A 16,603-nucleotide genomic window follows, 5' to 3' on the forward strand; every position below is an offset into this window, starting at 1 on the left:
AATAATTTTACATGAATACCTTTTAACGTGAGAATTGAAAATTTATGTATAATGGAAATGACGATAATTTTCGAAGAGATACACGTTATTAGATGAGAAACTGTGTCTGCTCACTAATCAAGATCAGTTGAGTGCTGAAAACCCAGTACAAACGTTGAGGGGCTCGCGGCTGTATGACTGGCATAGTTGTTAAAGCAAGTATAACGTGATTATACGGTAGAGCAAACCATTTTGTGTCAAAACTCTCATTTAATTGTACGACCATTAAGTTCCGGGAGACACTTCCAGACTAATCTGTCTTACGACTCGCACGAACGGATGGCGAAGTTTAATGAAAGACGCTTAAATCCACGGCCGCTTAAGGAAGAGGGCGCGAGGCGGTCGTAAAAGTTACAAGGACTGAAGAAGACGGAACGATGGTACGAGTTGAAAATAACGCGCACTCTTCTCTCAGGGAACGGTTCAAAAAAACCCTCGAAATTTGTTCGAACTTTTCTGATCCTCCGTAACGAGACGTTTTCTCTTTTAACGCGGCACTTAGTTCCGACTACCATTATACTCGCAAGAAGTGAAGTTGACAAAGGGAACATTGAAGACGCCGGTGGAACTTGTTGTTTCCAGGCAAAAAGACAGTCGTTTGACTGTTTAATCCGTGAAATTGCTATAGATAACGTCGACGGTAACGGTCAGGGTAAATTCGAGTCTGAGAAAAGATTGCCACGATGCAATTTCATTGATACGTATCGCCGCTTTACTACGGCGAATAAACTGTAATTAGGCTGCTCCCCGGTTCATCGTACAACACTGTTAATCCGAGGGGAAGGCAGCACGATTGGTCGGCCGTTTTGTGTCGCGGTGAGTCGGCCGGATAAAGCTGTCCAGAAGTAGTTTAAGCTGTTCCCGGACGTAACAACATCTGGACCCATTAAGGCCGAGATAGAGGCTGTTACGGGGTAACAAGCTTCTCGCTCCCTGGCTTGGCTGCTTACTTGACCTCTGGTTTGTAACGATAATCGAGGCACATTGGTTCTGCGAATTAAAACGCGTACCGATTCACGTGCTTACTATGTATTTCGTTCGTAATATGCGTCGCGGAGATTATAAAAACATGTATGCATTGCCGGTTATTCTCGTCTTTACATCTTGCAGCCGGTAAATCAGCAATTTATAAGGGGCTAATCAATTCATTTTACGCTGCCCATTCGTTCTCCACATGTACAGGCCATTTTTCGGCGTTTTTCTACCGGCATGCAAATTCAACGAAGAACAAGAAGAAAAGATACACCAGCGACTGGCGACTTAATGTGCATTAACATACGTAAGACCAGGACGGTCCCTATTATAAAGTCTAATACGGAAAGCGAGCCGGCGCGTGCCGCGACTCATGAAAGCGACTTACGCGACGAGCCTCGTGCCGCTTCGGAATTATTCCTCGAAGAAGACTCGACTGGCGGGAGGGAAGGGAATACGTTGCCTCGGGGGCCGGCAGCGGCATCCCGCTACTACGCGAGACAGAAGACCACCATCAGGGTCTTGTTCCATTGTAAACAGAACCGGCGAACCTCTCCACTCCACGGCCTCCATTATTGCAGACGTTCCCGGAATTCCGTTCAAGGTAATTCTCGACTGTGTCGCGAAAGTAACCGTGATTCTGAATTCAATATCGTCGCGCGATGAATTTCATTACGGCATACCTGCGCCGTTTTCATCGCTACGAGCCGGGCTCGCTCTACCGCGAGCTAGAAATAAAGCGGCCTTTCTTTCTGCTGTTTCATTTTACCGTCGGGTCTCCTTGGTCGACTCGCGAAGTCTTGCTTTTCCTATCTACTTCGAGTATTGTCGTCTGCACACGCAATATACACACGAGCACGGGCGCGCGGTAAACACCGCAGCCGAAGTACAAACACCGAACAAACGATTAAAGACCGACCGCCTTTACCCTTCCGCTTGGCTACCGGAGAACAGTTAATCACCAGACAAGTAGACGGACCTCGTTTAGACTGCACGCCCCAGTGGCATTGGCAAAAAGAGACTTTCGTCCTCGCCCTCGAACACCGGAGGAAGTCGGCCAAGGGAGGGCGATAACGCTCCAGAGGATAAGTCGATGGGATACGAAGTGCTCTTGTGTTCTTGCCTTTCGACTCGCAATTTGAACAGCTTCAATTAATTCCCTCGACCGTACGAGGGCTCGTCAAGATTCAACGCGAAGAGATCTCCAGTGGGCACGTAATTTGGTCGGCTAGGTCGGTTCCATAGAGATAGCCCGGTCTGGCGCGGCGGCGGCGCGGCGCGATGTATGGTCGCGCGGGTGGTTGGCGCGTAATAAATCTTGCCGCGTTAGTATCCGAATGGTAGGTAGAACGTCGGATAAATCCCGCCATCGGAACGAGGAAGTGGGAACGGAGAAATAGAAAGGAAGGACCGCGGCGCTGGTTAGGAGGGGTGGAGTTAAACTCCGCAAAAAACGAAGGTTAACCTTTTGTCTACGGTCCAGCACGGTGTTCCTTTGTCCGAGTTGAGCACTCTGTCGCGACACCCTGTTTTTGTCAATGCCGCAGACTACCGACCGATCCCCCTCTCCTACCCCTAACACCCTTTCGACTCGTATTCGTGCCGGAGCCAGAGTAGCCCTGGTCGACCCCCTTCATCCTTTCGATTCTATCCCCGTCAACCCTCTGAAATACCTTGCCACCACCACCGTCATCCCCTTTTGCGAGAACTCGCGTCTAGACACCGGCAGAGCTCTGCGCGCCTCCCTCGTTCCGTTCTCTCTATCCACCCCTCCCCCCCCACGTTGGAAAGTTAAATCCTAGGTCTCTGTAAAAGCCACCTTCTCTTTGCTTCGTTCGCTGGCCCGTTTCTCTGGCTTTCCCTGCGCGTAGATTGCGCCCGGAGACACATGCAAAGCCTTGAAATATTCTGACCGATCCCCCGTGAAACATGGACGGCACCATGGACTTCATTGCAAACTACGCAGAACCTTTTCATACCCTCTGTCGATTCCAATCCCACTTCGGACGACTACTAAACTTTTTATCCCTCTCCTCCTACCTGCGAACGAGGAATAACTCGCAAATTACATTTTCCGCGGTTAATTTTGATTCCCGACTCGATTAACTATTAATTACGTGATCATACGCCAGATTCGCTATCGGTTTCCTCGCATTTAAAATGTGACTGAAACACAAAAATGCCACTCAGAATATTATTAACTTCACGCAGTTGTCAGTGGTGGGTAACGTTTAAAAATCTATACGTATTGTATTTCAGTTTTGCGTGAAGTCACGAACCATATTGTACAGAACTACTATTCCTTTTCTAATGTCAATTCGATACTCGGGTCGCCGCTAAAGGCCAATCACAGCCACCGTTACATCGACAAGTTCGTCGATGACCGAGAAATATTGGAAAGCTTCCGTTGCAGCTGTTCAACGAGCTCGGCCGAACTCGGCTGCAATTCTCTATTAATCATGCCACGCTGAACGCGAATGCTCGTAACTAGTTCCGCCGCGAGGGTCACGCTGAATTTGCACTCGGCTATCGACTTTATATAGAATTGCATTCGCCTTTTAATACTTTCCAGGGAGGGGGCTCGTGATAACGTCCCGTTCGCGTTGAATTATGCGATTATCGGTCGTTACGGCCGATATACCCTCGCGCATAGGAAGAACTATTGCCTGTTCACCCTGTCCCTCTTCCTTTCGTTTAGACGGGTGCACTCTGGTCAGAGGATTCGCGGGATGAAAAAAGAACGAATCGAAGACCTACAACATGTCGAGATAAAAAAAAGCAACTAAGTTCAAAGGGAGGGAAAAAAACAGATAAAAGATAGAACGATCCGCGTCGGTGAAATACTAGCCAGAAAACCGAACGGTCTTCATAAATCCTGCGCGTAAATCAGTCTTTATGGAGTTCTCCCCTGGGCGTTGGAAGCTATTTGGAGCATGTACGTATGTATATGTAACAATGTGGCTGCACATGGACCTGAGTGTCGCGCGACGCGACGATGCGATGCGGCTGGCGAGCGCGTTTCACACCTGTGCGCGACCCCACGTCGCGGTGCATCTCGCACGAAATGACGGTGATGCCGTGTCGCGCCGCGTCGTGCCGTTTTCTGGGCACGAGTTAATCGAGGGGACCGGCAATGTCGTTAGAAGTTAACGTGACGATCCCGAGGATGCGACTCCTTGCCTTTTTTCCTCTCTCCTGCTTTGACTCGGTCATTCCTTTTTAGCACTAGCAGTTGTTTGGAATTCTACTGCTGGGAGTAGCGCACCGCGCGGAGATGTTCTTAGGGATTGCATGGATTGAGGCACTTTCTCAGGGCAATCTCCGGCTTATTTCCCTCGAAACGTGTGCATGATGGTTAGGAACTGTTGGAACGTGAGATGTTTGAACCTGAATTTTTACCGCTGACATTTTCTAAAACTTTGCAATTGCAACCGTACAAATGCAAAAAAGGTTGGACGCGTATAAATAATTCACTAGGGTCGTTCACACAGGAAACACAGGGGACTATAAAAATTTCACTGTAAATAACTTGCGACGTAAGATAATTCATGCGCCGGTACAATTTTATTCAAAGTACGGAACGGATTCTGATTTTGCCCGGCCATTTTGCCCACGGCCGTACATCATTTCAGACGATAAATATTTCTCTCAACATTGCATCTCCGAAAGCAGGGATATCTATCGATCACGGATATCGCGATGTGATTTATCATCGATTAAACCGACGTAATGTACCATTGTTACTGAAACGTGCAGCCAGATAGGTACGTATGCGCATATATGAGGTCATACATATCAGGATGACCGAGAGATCCCGGTATTGAGTCGCAATCAACCGTGCAGCTACAACTAGACGTAGGTGGGCAAGCCAAAACGAACTATAGGTAATACGCGCGTATCATCATTACCATCAGGAATTCGATTCCCGCTTCTCTATCGACAACCCGAGGATTGTATATATTCATTGACAGTAATTCATATATGAACTACAAGACAGTTTCATGAAATACCAGTGATAGACGTTTGCACGACACTGAACAGTTAAAAAATTCTCAAGTATCCAAGTTTCTTTCAACCGTTCCCTTTTAATACATTCTTTCTTAATGTCGCAATATTTCATAATTTCCACCCCTTTTACCTTCGTCTCAAACGTGTCGATTAACACATTCAGAAAACGCTCTACCTTTTACACACACAGCTATTTTTCGCAAAAGTATAATTCCTTCATTTCGGCCTTAAAAGTTGTTCAGATTTACTTCATTCTCCAATTGGGGAAAAACCGGGGCGAATCGGTGAGACATAAAAAACTTTCCTTCGTCTCAAACGTGTCGATTGACACATTCAGGAGATGTTCTATCTTTTAAACACACAGCTATTTTCGCAAAAGTATAATTCCTTCGTTTCGGCCTTAAAAGTTGTTCAAATTTACTTCATTCTCCAATTGGGGAAAAACCGGGGCGAATCGGTGAGACATAAAAAAGGAAACTGGTACTGCTTACTAAATACACCGTCCGAATGTGGACACGTATGTATAGCCGCGCCATACGGCTGCACTGTGGAACCAGACGCGGGTTCATGTGCTTGCAAGCTCACACCGCGGCGGCCTGCGTGCGGTACGTGCAGAGGAACAATATAGGGGAATCGAGTCCGTAAATCTCGGCTGGTCGTCCCTGGAGAACCATGTCTCAGTCACAGCGAGCGATTGCGCTTGTTAAAGGGTTTCGGTTAGGGCACACACCTGTGCACGCACGTGAGTCTCGGTTAGCGTAAGGTTCCCCTGTCGTGTCGAGACGTCGTGGAGTTCGCATCGCGTTAATTCGTCTTTGATTCTCCGAGACTTTAAGTCATAAAACGACGTTTCGATTAGTCTTGGGGAAATTTTGAATAATGTCTGATGCTTTTATTAAACTGGTCAAAAGAGCGTTCATTGATCTCTCATTTTGTAAAATTCATGATACTTTTTTATTAATAGCAATGGATAATTCATGGAAGAACGAAAATAATTGAATTTAGTCGGTCGAAATGCTTTAAAAATATTTGCCACCCATTTTTTTTAATTCCTTTATAAATTTTAATCCAGACGATTGGCAAACAATTTAGGAAAAGAATTGTTATTTTTGAACAATGGAAAACATGATCGGATTTATAAATATCCAATTACACTGCAAAGTAGACTTGATAGAGAGAACGGAAATATTAAATAGAGGAACAGATGAATAATGAAAACAGTTCTGAATAATTTAGCTTTTAGCATTTTAGCCGAGCATCTGTTCCATTAAGTTTTTGAAGGAGCGGATTTGATTTCGATTATATGATAAACAAGGTCGAATCGAGTGTCAACGGTAGAAAGGGTGATAGAAAATAAATCAAATATAATCGATGTTAAACGAATGTGTTTATACTTGAACACTAAACTACATTTAATATAGTAATTATATATATTTAATATATTTAATATAGTTTAGTCACTGGATTCCATACGTGGATCAGTTCCTCTACTTTCTTTTTTAAATCAATTGAATAGGAATTGTACAGGAAAAAAAATCAGAGGAAGGAAATTAAAAAAAGGGCTCGGGAATTGACTAGAGGGAGAATAATAGAAAGTAGAATTTGGAGAATCTCGATAAATGGCAGCCAGCGAGACCCGGCGTAGTTGATTAATTCATACCGCCCATTTTCAGTGACTGCCCGTTTCGTGGATACAGACGCTTTTGTCTCTATTTTTTACCCGGTTCCGACCGGCGTACTGTCATTTTTGTGCCGCTTGATATCGAATCCATTGGTCGTATATATAAGGCCATCGATTATCTTGTTTCCACCTGGCAGAAGAGGTCATTTTTTTCTTTTGTGGCCATCTGTGCACAGAAACTGCGATAACGTTACCGGAACTAATTCCATACCTTTTCTCATTCTCCCATGATTTTAGAACTCACGATTAGGGGATATATTTTGCTCAAAGTTACAGTCGACGAATTCCGCTATCGCCCAAAGTAATTTTTGGTAGAAAATTTAATAGGAGGTATATGTATTGTAATTACATAAAACGGCAGGTCTATCAAATATCATGCAATTCTCTGAATTTCCATTTCAGAGAACGGTTGGTTTTAATTTTGTCCTATCTTAAATTCGATTTTCGTGATATCGGGATTCGATTCATGACTAATACGATACTCCATTGAGTCGACGAGAGGAACGAGAAGGACGTGAACTGAATTATCGAACGACTGGCAGAAAGGACCGCGCCGCGAAATTAACGTCGCGAATGAATGGGTGTACGTAACGGAATGGACCGGTGCGCTGTTTTTCGTAGCATTTATCTAATATCGAATTCTCGTTCACAAATGAATTAATAATAACGCTGCGCAATGTCGAGCACGATCGACGGATAAATCGTTTTTGTCTACCTTAACAGGCAGTGAAATGCAACGTTAATTAATTTCGTCGAAACCGTTCCACGTTGTCTGTATTATTTAAAATAAAATGTCTCCGCGAATATCGAATATTCGATTTTAAAACGTGAAAACGTCGATTGTCGTTCATCGAAAAAGATCCACGCGTCGGAAAGTTATCTAACCCTGGAGATAAATCGGAATTAAATTGCCGCTCGCAGGAATTAAATCTCGTTCATCATTTCTTTTTCGTTTCATTCATCATATTAACGGTTCAATTGAATTATTCAGACATGCTGCTTTATGTAATCATTCCTGCATTTGCGATTTTAGTATTCACCGAGCTCATGGCATTGTTTAAACTATAGAATGAATAATGGAATAATACATTTCATAATTTTATACAAACAGTGAACAAGAATTATTCAATGCTAGAGATTATGAGAGAGAAACAATTGCGTGAATAATCAGCTATTTGATAAAACGTTATTCTACAAGAATATTATTATACGCTTTATGAAGTATTTTAAAATCAATAGAGAGAACAAAGGTATTTCATTCAACAATTTTTCATGTATTTTGCAATTTCAAATCGATTCTAAATATTATTTTATTTCACCAGTCTTTATGTAGAGAGATTTTAACGACAGGCGACTGTTGCAGTTATTTTTTTTTTCTACCACTCCTAATTAATCAACGCTTACTCCAAATTGTTACAAAGGGAGCGACGCCTTCTTCAAAATCTGTAATTAACTTCACGATCCTTTATCTTTCCCTTCCGATGATAATGAAACAATAGAAACAAAAAAGGAACACAACGACGCGACGGGTTTTAACTCAAAGAACTTGATAAGCGAGATCCGGCTATACAAGCGAAGCGTTTGCTTTTCATTATAACTTGTACGAGACAAACGCTCACCCCGTTTATTTATGCCAGAGGGGTTTAAATAACATGTAAATTGTTCACTGCTACTGTTAATATGATGGACTAATTTTAATCCTATTCCCTCGCCTCGTTACCACCCACTACCATCGTCCAAGCATCGCAGTTTCCGTTCATAACGTAACCACCAAAATATAATAATAAAGTGTTATCACTTGCTGTTTTGCCATGCATTAAGAGATTAATGCACGCATTGAACGCGTCGATTATCCTCGCGGGATTCCCGACCAAACTTGGTCAGGTATTTAATGACTCGATTGAATCGTCCTATTCGGATACGGTCGACATTACCAAAAACATAGAAAAAGGTTACGAAAATTATACAAAATTGGGGAAACAAGCGTTCTAGTGTTTAGAGAGAAGTAGGCGAGGAAAAAATAATAACCAGTCGATTGAAGGAATGAGACTTATTTCAAGCATGTACATATGAAGATCAGTGTAAAATAAACAGATTTTATTGCTTGCTTTTAAATCTTTCCACTACCTCAATTATAAGAGAAAACACTTTCTACAAATTAACTCATGAAGAATTATGTTAAATCTAATATTAATGAATAGAAACACATTCCCGTCCGTAGTTACATAACGTAGATGAGAATGCTATTGTCTGATGCCATAGAACGGTTCTCAATGCAACCATTATCCTAACAAAATGATTGTCGCCACCTTCGGCCTCTCCGGGAGAAGACTGTGCATGAATCCTTGGGTTGGTTTCGTGCGAACTTAAAGTGCACGGCTCCCAGTTTCGTTCCACGCTCTTTGAAGCTCTGTTCTTTTGTCGGTGTGCATCTCGACGAAAGGAAGTGGACAGAAACGAAAGCTGAAGTGCTATAAATAAGAGGGGCCGAGAGGAGAGTGGCTCTGCGCGGCACGACTACGCGTCGTGTCGAAGAAAAGGGAAACGTGAAACGCGAAGGGAACAGAGAAGGAGAGAGAGAGAGAGAGAGGGGGGGGGGGAGGGGTCGCCGGGGTTGAAAGGGTGCACTGGGAGAGCGTTAGAGGGTGAACAGGAAAAAGTGAAAGAGGAAGAAAAGATTGCCGCACGCGAGGAGTTCCTACTTCGCGTTTGGCTTCGTCCCACGAAAAGCAATTTCTTAACGTAACCTTATCTTTGGCCACGGGTATAGCTTGCGCACCACGTACAGCTCTGTGCAAAGACGCGTATGTGTCGAGCACACAAAGCGAAGCCGACCGGCTTGCAACTTACGTGGCGAACCAAGAAATATACTAGCCGAGAAGCCGGGAACAGTAAACCCTACGACTTTCACAAGCTTTCTCCCGGTGCACGCACTCTCTCTTTTCTATTAACCGTTTCTTCCTGCGTTTCACTTCTGATTTTCTTATGATAAGTCGCCTATTCACGATTCGTTAAGGCTTATCAGTAGCTGAATTAGTACGTTCATTGTCGATCATCTTTTGAGTCAGACTTCGAGTACAGTACCGCGGGAAACTAACTTTCTCACTGGTCCCCCCAGTGTTCTGTGAAACTTCACGGCTGATATTAACGCCAGCCGTCTGATAACGGTGGCCACTGTGGTAAGGTGGTTCCGAGAGCAGTCAGAAAAATCGGTAAAAAGCGAGCGCCACGCACGTTCTTCCGCATTTATACCATGTGGACCAGCAGTTCTCACTTTACCCATGCCTTTTTTCGCCCCTCCCGCTTTATTCCTCCGTTCCATCTGTCTCTCCGACTCCACCCTGATTCTCCCTCCCCTTCTTCACCCTACCACCGTTTGTGTCACGGTTTTTTCTACGTGTAATTTATCGGCCCGACTTCGTTTTTCTCGCCAGACCGCGTCGCACCGCGTTCCTTTACCCTCCCTCTCTGCCTCTTTCACTCTCTCTCGGTGCCTTACTCGCATTCGCACCACCATGCAGGGCTAGGTGGTAAGGGAAACGGAACACAAGGATGCGCAACGATTTATACTAATTGCACGCCGTTGTAGAATATATTTGGCCGAATTTTTATTTTACTTATTTTCACTCGGCAATCCCTATGGTATCGCGGATCGTCCAGCCCTGTTCTATCCAGAAGAAAATTCCTTTTTCAATCCTGCCATAAAGCATAAGTGAACTGTATTTTCTTGTCACTGTTTCGTTCGTGATACCTGATAAATATGAGTCATCATCAGTGCAAGGGTCTGATTACAACCGTTGCTTTATATTTATCAGCGAGGGAAAGATACCTTCAAAGGAAAGTCATTACATAATTATATTTCCACATCGGAGACTTTAGAAAGCAATTTCATACGAACGACGATTGAAGATTTAATTTACGATGAGAGTACGTAATTTCAAGCGTATATCACGACAATTTTTGAAGAATTTCATTGATATTACAGAGAAGGTAAAAGATATGTAATTGCGTTTATTACGATTCTCTTTGAAAATTCATCAACCCTATGACTTTATTTGCATGGAGCTCGTCACGGTATCTATCTCATACATGTACATTAACGAAACATGAAGCTGCGATAAGGTGCGCTTCAGAGGCAAACAACCTCGGAATAAATAATTAGCGCGATTTAGAACTTAATTGCGAAACGATAGTCTGTGGAAATAGAACGCGTCGCGAGATTGCAGATACGCACGACTCACCGTAGATGCAACCGATTTGAGTGACAGTGATACGTATCGCGCTGCGATGCACTCATCAGAGAGAGAGAGAGAGAGAGAACGAAATTGTGTGCTCATGTGCACAATCGTCACGATACTCGACTTTCCGCGATGTATTTCGTTGTATTAAACAGACGTCTCACGCAATGGCATGACCCATCAAATCGATGTAAAAAGGTTTGTACATATTTCCATCCCGATTGTTCGATCCGTATGATCAGACAGCTTTTAGTAACAATTTATATTCAACTTATAAAATAAATAAATAAATAAATAAATAAAATAATTCAAACAACCAAAATAAGATTCACTTAAAATGTTATTGAAACTGTCGACGAAACGATTAATTGTAAGTCTGAGCATATATAATTCAATACCGCTTGAATTCTTCATGTTCTTAGCAAACCTCCTCAGTGAGGATTTAACACAGCACAGAATATTTATCCTCGCCGTACATGCTTTGATATAAAAAGACTATTCTGTTATACAAAGATGAAGATGTATCGTATATGATATGAAAGTTTAATCCAAGCTTCTATTTAGGAAGCACAGCGTCTAATTTTCGGTTGGCTGAACTCGATCGATTCCTGTGCTTTATCTCATCGGAGAAAATAATTCTACCTCATAAAAAAAACTTTCAAAGTAGCCCACCACTTCGCCGACGATTCCGAAACCTCTTAACCCATGCCCCGTTCATTCAGCATACTCTTCTCGCGGCCATAAGAATTCCTTTGTTCAATTAAGTTTCGAGAACCGATACCGTGAATACATTTGGGAGGGGAAAGGCCGTGGGTAACTGAGTTAGAGCGAAACGATCCCTGTACAAGGCTACGTGTGCCGTGAATAAAGTCGACGGAATATTGTTTCAAGAGGAGCAAAGGCAAAGGGAGAATGAGCGAGCCTTCGTTAGCATGCTGTATTATTTATTCGAATTACGTGGAGTTTCTTATCCCCTCGCGAAACCGGGGAATAGAAGACCGGGAGAACGAGGACGAGACCCGATAAAAATTATACTACGCTGTTCGTAAATGGAATAAATTTGCCGATGAGACCGTCAGTGTCGTTGGCTGGTCTTCACGCTTAACAAAGACGGCCGAACCCAAGGAACGTTCGCGGTCTTTCGCTCTCGTCGGCAAAAGCCTCGAAAACGTCAAGGCTTTTGGATCCGTTTGAATGATTCTGTGCAAATACTTGAACGCGGTGGATGCCGGATGTTACATCGATGCACGAAAACGCGAGTAAGAGAATTCATGCGCACCTAACTGATTCTATATTTAGATAATGCTCTTGGCGGAAATTTCATTCTCAAGGGTTCTTCAGTTAATTCCATATCTCCCGTACGTACACGGTTGTTCACAAACATTTATGCGTAATTTATGATTTCACTAATTGTGTTAAATTCATGCACATACATAAAACGCTTTCAGGTGGAAAACGAACATATAAACAAGTATTTAAACTAATTCTTGTAACTCGATTTGAATACAGTAATTTACGTAAAATGAATATATGAAACGACGATTGTTATTTACTAGTTTACTTTAAATATGCAAAAGATCCAGTGTAAATAGAAGAGGAGCTGTTACATTTCTCCGAAGTTAATATACAATTTAGTACCGCTGTTGTATTTACTAGAACGTATAATAGCGTGTCCTTTGCTCCTATATTCCCTTTCTGGTTCCATCTATTCAGTCGACTAATCAGCCAGCTGGAGCGCATGAATTTGACGGGATATCGCGACGAATCGCTACGTGGCGTAACGTCTAGCCGAGACGCGACCCGTTCCCAATTATTCCACCGCGTACATAGTCATTCGCGGCTGATTTACGCGGAATTCAAAACTAATTGGCTGGGCGGACCGGCGGGGCTGTTGTCATCGAAACATCTAACGTTGCTCGAAGTAACGGCCACCGAAGTATCCAGAATATTCCCAATTTCCTGCCCGAACCATATTCAATATCCTGATGTTGAAACTTCGGATATCCGCAGTGCGCATTGCCGAAACGATCGTATCAGTGAACTATTCAAATAATGGTATAACTCTGCCTAACGTCCGCCTCGTCCTTTGCGCGCGCGACCAACTTCCCCAATAATTGATAATCGACGCGTATTCGCCGCGGTACAAATTTCACACGACTCGCCGCCCCACCGTGCTCCTCGAGAAACGAGCCGAGGTAATTCCTACGCTTGTTAATGCGATACGATGCTACGACGTTTCACGGCAGTCTCTGTTACTGCTATCTCGAATTCCTCGAATTATGTATCTGCAGCGTGGCGAAATCAGACTATTATGAACTCCTGCTTTATCTTTTTAATACAAGTTACGATAATCTTAAAAATGATACGATGTTTCTAATAATAATTTCTCATATATTTATCTGTTCAATTATATTAGTCAGTATTTACTCAAGCATTTAAATATATCGAGAAATCATGCATCATGCGTCGACGATGCATGAATACCTGCTATGCGCATGGATCTGCTCGTTACAATGACCAGGAAATGCAAGCATTACGAACAAAAATCTCGCACAAAGTGTGCCGATAATGTACGTTCAGATAGCTGCGCGCAACAATAGGCGAAACGCGTGGGGAGCTTTGAAAAAGAACCCTTGCATAACGCGTTTGACAGGATGATTTGTATCGCGGCGTTTCATAAAAGTGCGCACCTTTTCAGGGTTCCGAAAGATAATGATCAGGATCGAGCATCGAATAAATGCGATAAATAATATCCCCGGCTGCGTAAAAATGCGCACGGTCGGACTATCGAATTACGGCGATCCTGATTTATGAACAGAGAAAAAGAAAAAGCGCGTGTGAATCATTGGGATACTAATCATGTTTAAATGTTCACGGTCCCGAGGAATTATTTTGTAAAGTCATGTAAAGTCCCGGACGAACATTTGTTACATTTGTTCGGGAGCTACGCTACTTTTGTGAACAATGGAAAAAAGTATCCGAGCGAATTTATAGCGGCCGCGACACAGCAATAACACTTCGAACGCTGGGAAACTCTGTCGCCCGCAATAAATATTCACAGGAAATTTCCGTTCCCGCGAAACAAAAGGAGATAAAAAAGAGGGTAGGCAGAGAACGTTTAAAAGTAAACGCATTTTACGGCAATTCACGCAACGGCGCAATAATTTCGCGATCCTCCAAACGGCATTACGCCCTGGGTAATTCCGACTATTTATGTCTGACCATTGCCGCGCCTAGACTACTGAAAAATTACCAGTCCCGCGGTGGCGGAGCCGCGGCCCGAGAAAAATAACTTCCAACAGCGGTGCTTCGTTCGACGAAGCGAGCTTGTCAGCGCGGCTAGGATGCGATAGCGTGATCGTTCAAGTACGAAACGAACGGTGCAATTCTGAAATTCACCGGCGCGCGGCGATGCCCCGTGTTGCGCCGATGTATAATAGAGACGTAATCCAGCTTGAAAGACGCGAATCCCTCGTGTCCGTTAAATCTCGCGGGGTATAATTCGCTTTTAAATATCGCGTGCCAGCTAATTTACGTTGTCTGGCAAACTATCATAAAATGATTGCCACGCCGTTTACGGGTCTTTTTTTCTCCAATTTTAAAGCCAGCTTAACGCTTTTCATGTTCGACCACGATTCATTCCAATACTTTCTACTGATACTACTAATTTTCCAGGACATGAAAGGTATTAATTTTATGTCACATGGACTTTAGAGGCTGCGAGACATGTACGTAGACTGCAGCACAAAAGTTTAAAGCTTGTGAAAATTACTTACTCGTGTAATTAGTAATATGCAAAACAGATTTCAATTTGCGAATGTTAATAGATTTGAAAGTATAGGTATAGACATACACAATGTAGCTGTAATTGTCAGATACGAAAAACATCCTATGTAATTTCCTTCTAACTCCACTCGTTAAGAAATATTTAACGATAGACAAAATAATTAATCAAGTAGTCCTGAAATGCTCGAGATAGAAAAAAATCGTATACGAGCTTTCTTGTAGGTAATAACAGTACCTACAACTTTTACTTGAAGCATTTTTCGAAATTTTGAGAAAAAAGATCTTATCGAGATTTTGTCGAAGGCAATAAATGCCGATCATTGATACTTAACTTGTTAAATACTGGAGTTACAAGAAAAATGCAATAAATATTTTTTGCCTAAGACGAGAATGAAAGCAAGAGATGTAAATTTCTAAGAAATATTTTGTTCTAGAAAATGAAATGTGGACTCACCCTCGATAATGGGACGCTGGGGCTTGTAGGACATGTCTGGAAAGAGAAAAGGATTAATTATTAGTATCATTAGTCACAATATGTACATGTTGTTAACGTCTTTTAATGATAAAAGCACGACGAAGCAGCTTCTTTGTAACCATGATATGTACCTCTCTTTGCAAAAATAATGAACAGTGAAATAATTAATGCGACCAGCTTCTTCGTTGAAATAAGATTGTTTTCGAGAAACTTGCAAAAACTTTACCGCGCTTACAAACTCGTTCGAAGTTGGTAACGCACAACAGTTTTAGATCTTCTTCGTTCGAAGTGTCTGTAACTTCTTCTATAAATTTTTCACCCTCGATTGAAATGAACGTAATGCTGGATATTTGCGAATCATATTCTTTCATTCCTCTTTGAACTTCTACATCACTGGACTTTATTTTACATTAATATGGACGTAAGTATTACCGGTACCACTAGCGTAATGAGAACCCTCAATCTCGTCTAAGAAGCAGACCCTCGACCAACAGTCTTGCAAAAAGCTTCAAGTCCAACATTTTCAGTAGTATCAAAGAAACCGGTAAGTATATGAAAAGCACGACTCCGTTAATTGCGTGCGTAACGAATTCACGTGTTGATAAAATCAAAGTACTTTCCGGCTGTGTGCTTCATTCGTCCGCCGTGGCTCGCAAACTTTCGGCGACTTTGTCGCGGTCTCAGACAACCGTAATTAACGTTTCAGGACGCGGATCAACCGAGAGCCAAGGTTCCCCGAACAACGAAATTCAACGAAAGAGGGTAGGAAGCGCCTCGCGCGGGATCGGAACAACACAGACAGACGGGGCAATTTCGTGGAGCAAATAACAGGGAAATCCAGGGTGACCCGTTCGCGCAACATCCTCTCGCTTCCGAGCTGTGCAAGCTTCTCTCCCTCCGTGAAACTTTTAATTATCCTTTCCAAGCCCCTGTCCTTTAATGAAGATGTTTCGTGTCCGCCGCACAGCCACGCATGACGTTCCAAACAATTAGAAGTTTCCGCGAGTATTCCAGGCTTGCGATGTCTGAACAGTTGATACTTCTTCTACGTACTAACAATTGGAAGGTGTGACGATAAGAATGTGTGTTTGAAAAAGATTGACAGGATGTCTGCGACCAGTAATTACGCTTAATTAAACTCGCAATTGCGTGAGTAGTTCGACGACTTGATGCTGATAGTGATTACATTCGTTTAATGAAGTTCTCGCAGAGGATCGTAGGAATAAAAACACTCAGGCCACGGTAAATATCTTTTCGAATCGCAGTTGCACGGATCCGCTGTCAACGTTGTTCGCTACGCATTACAATTAACGTCGTGCAGCGCGACGCACGCACGATAATTCTTGCAATTAAATATGTGTTACAGCCAGGAATTTTTTTAAACGAGCCTCGATTTCTGTTACG

The 16,603-nt window shown here is 43.0% G+C and overlaps 1 protein-coding gene across 1 annotated transcript in view; it reads right to left on the reverse strand.

Annotated features, from left to right (window-relative positions):
- The window catches only part of LOC108622162 (agrin), a 286,403-nt gene that overhangs the window by 199,145 nt on the left and 70,655 nt on the right, over window positions 1-16,603 (reverse strand). The window contains 1 exon segment of the mRNA XM_018019866.2: window positions 15,179-15,214. Within this exon segment, the coding sequence (XP_017875355.1) occupies window positions 15,179-15,214 (36 nt within the window).

This window comes from Ceratina calcarata, unplaced genomic scaffold, assembly GCF_001652005.2.
Source record: "Ceratina calcarata isolate Rehan_Ccalc_2016 unplaced genomic scaffold, ASM165200v1 scaffold209.2, whole genome shotgun sequence".
Taxonomy (NCBI): domain Eukaryota; kingdom Metazoa; phylum Arthropoda; class Insecta; order Hymenoptera; family Apidae; genus Ceratina; species Ceratina calcarata.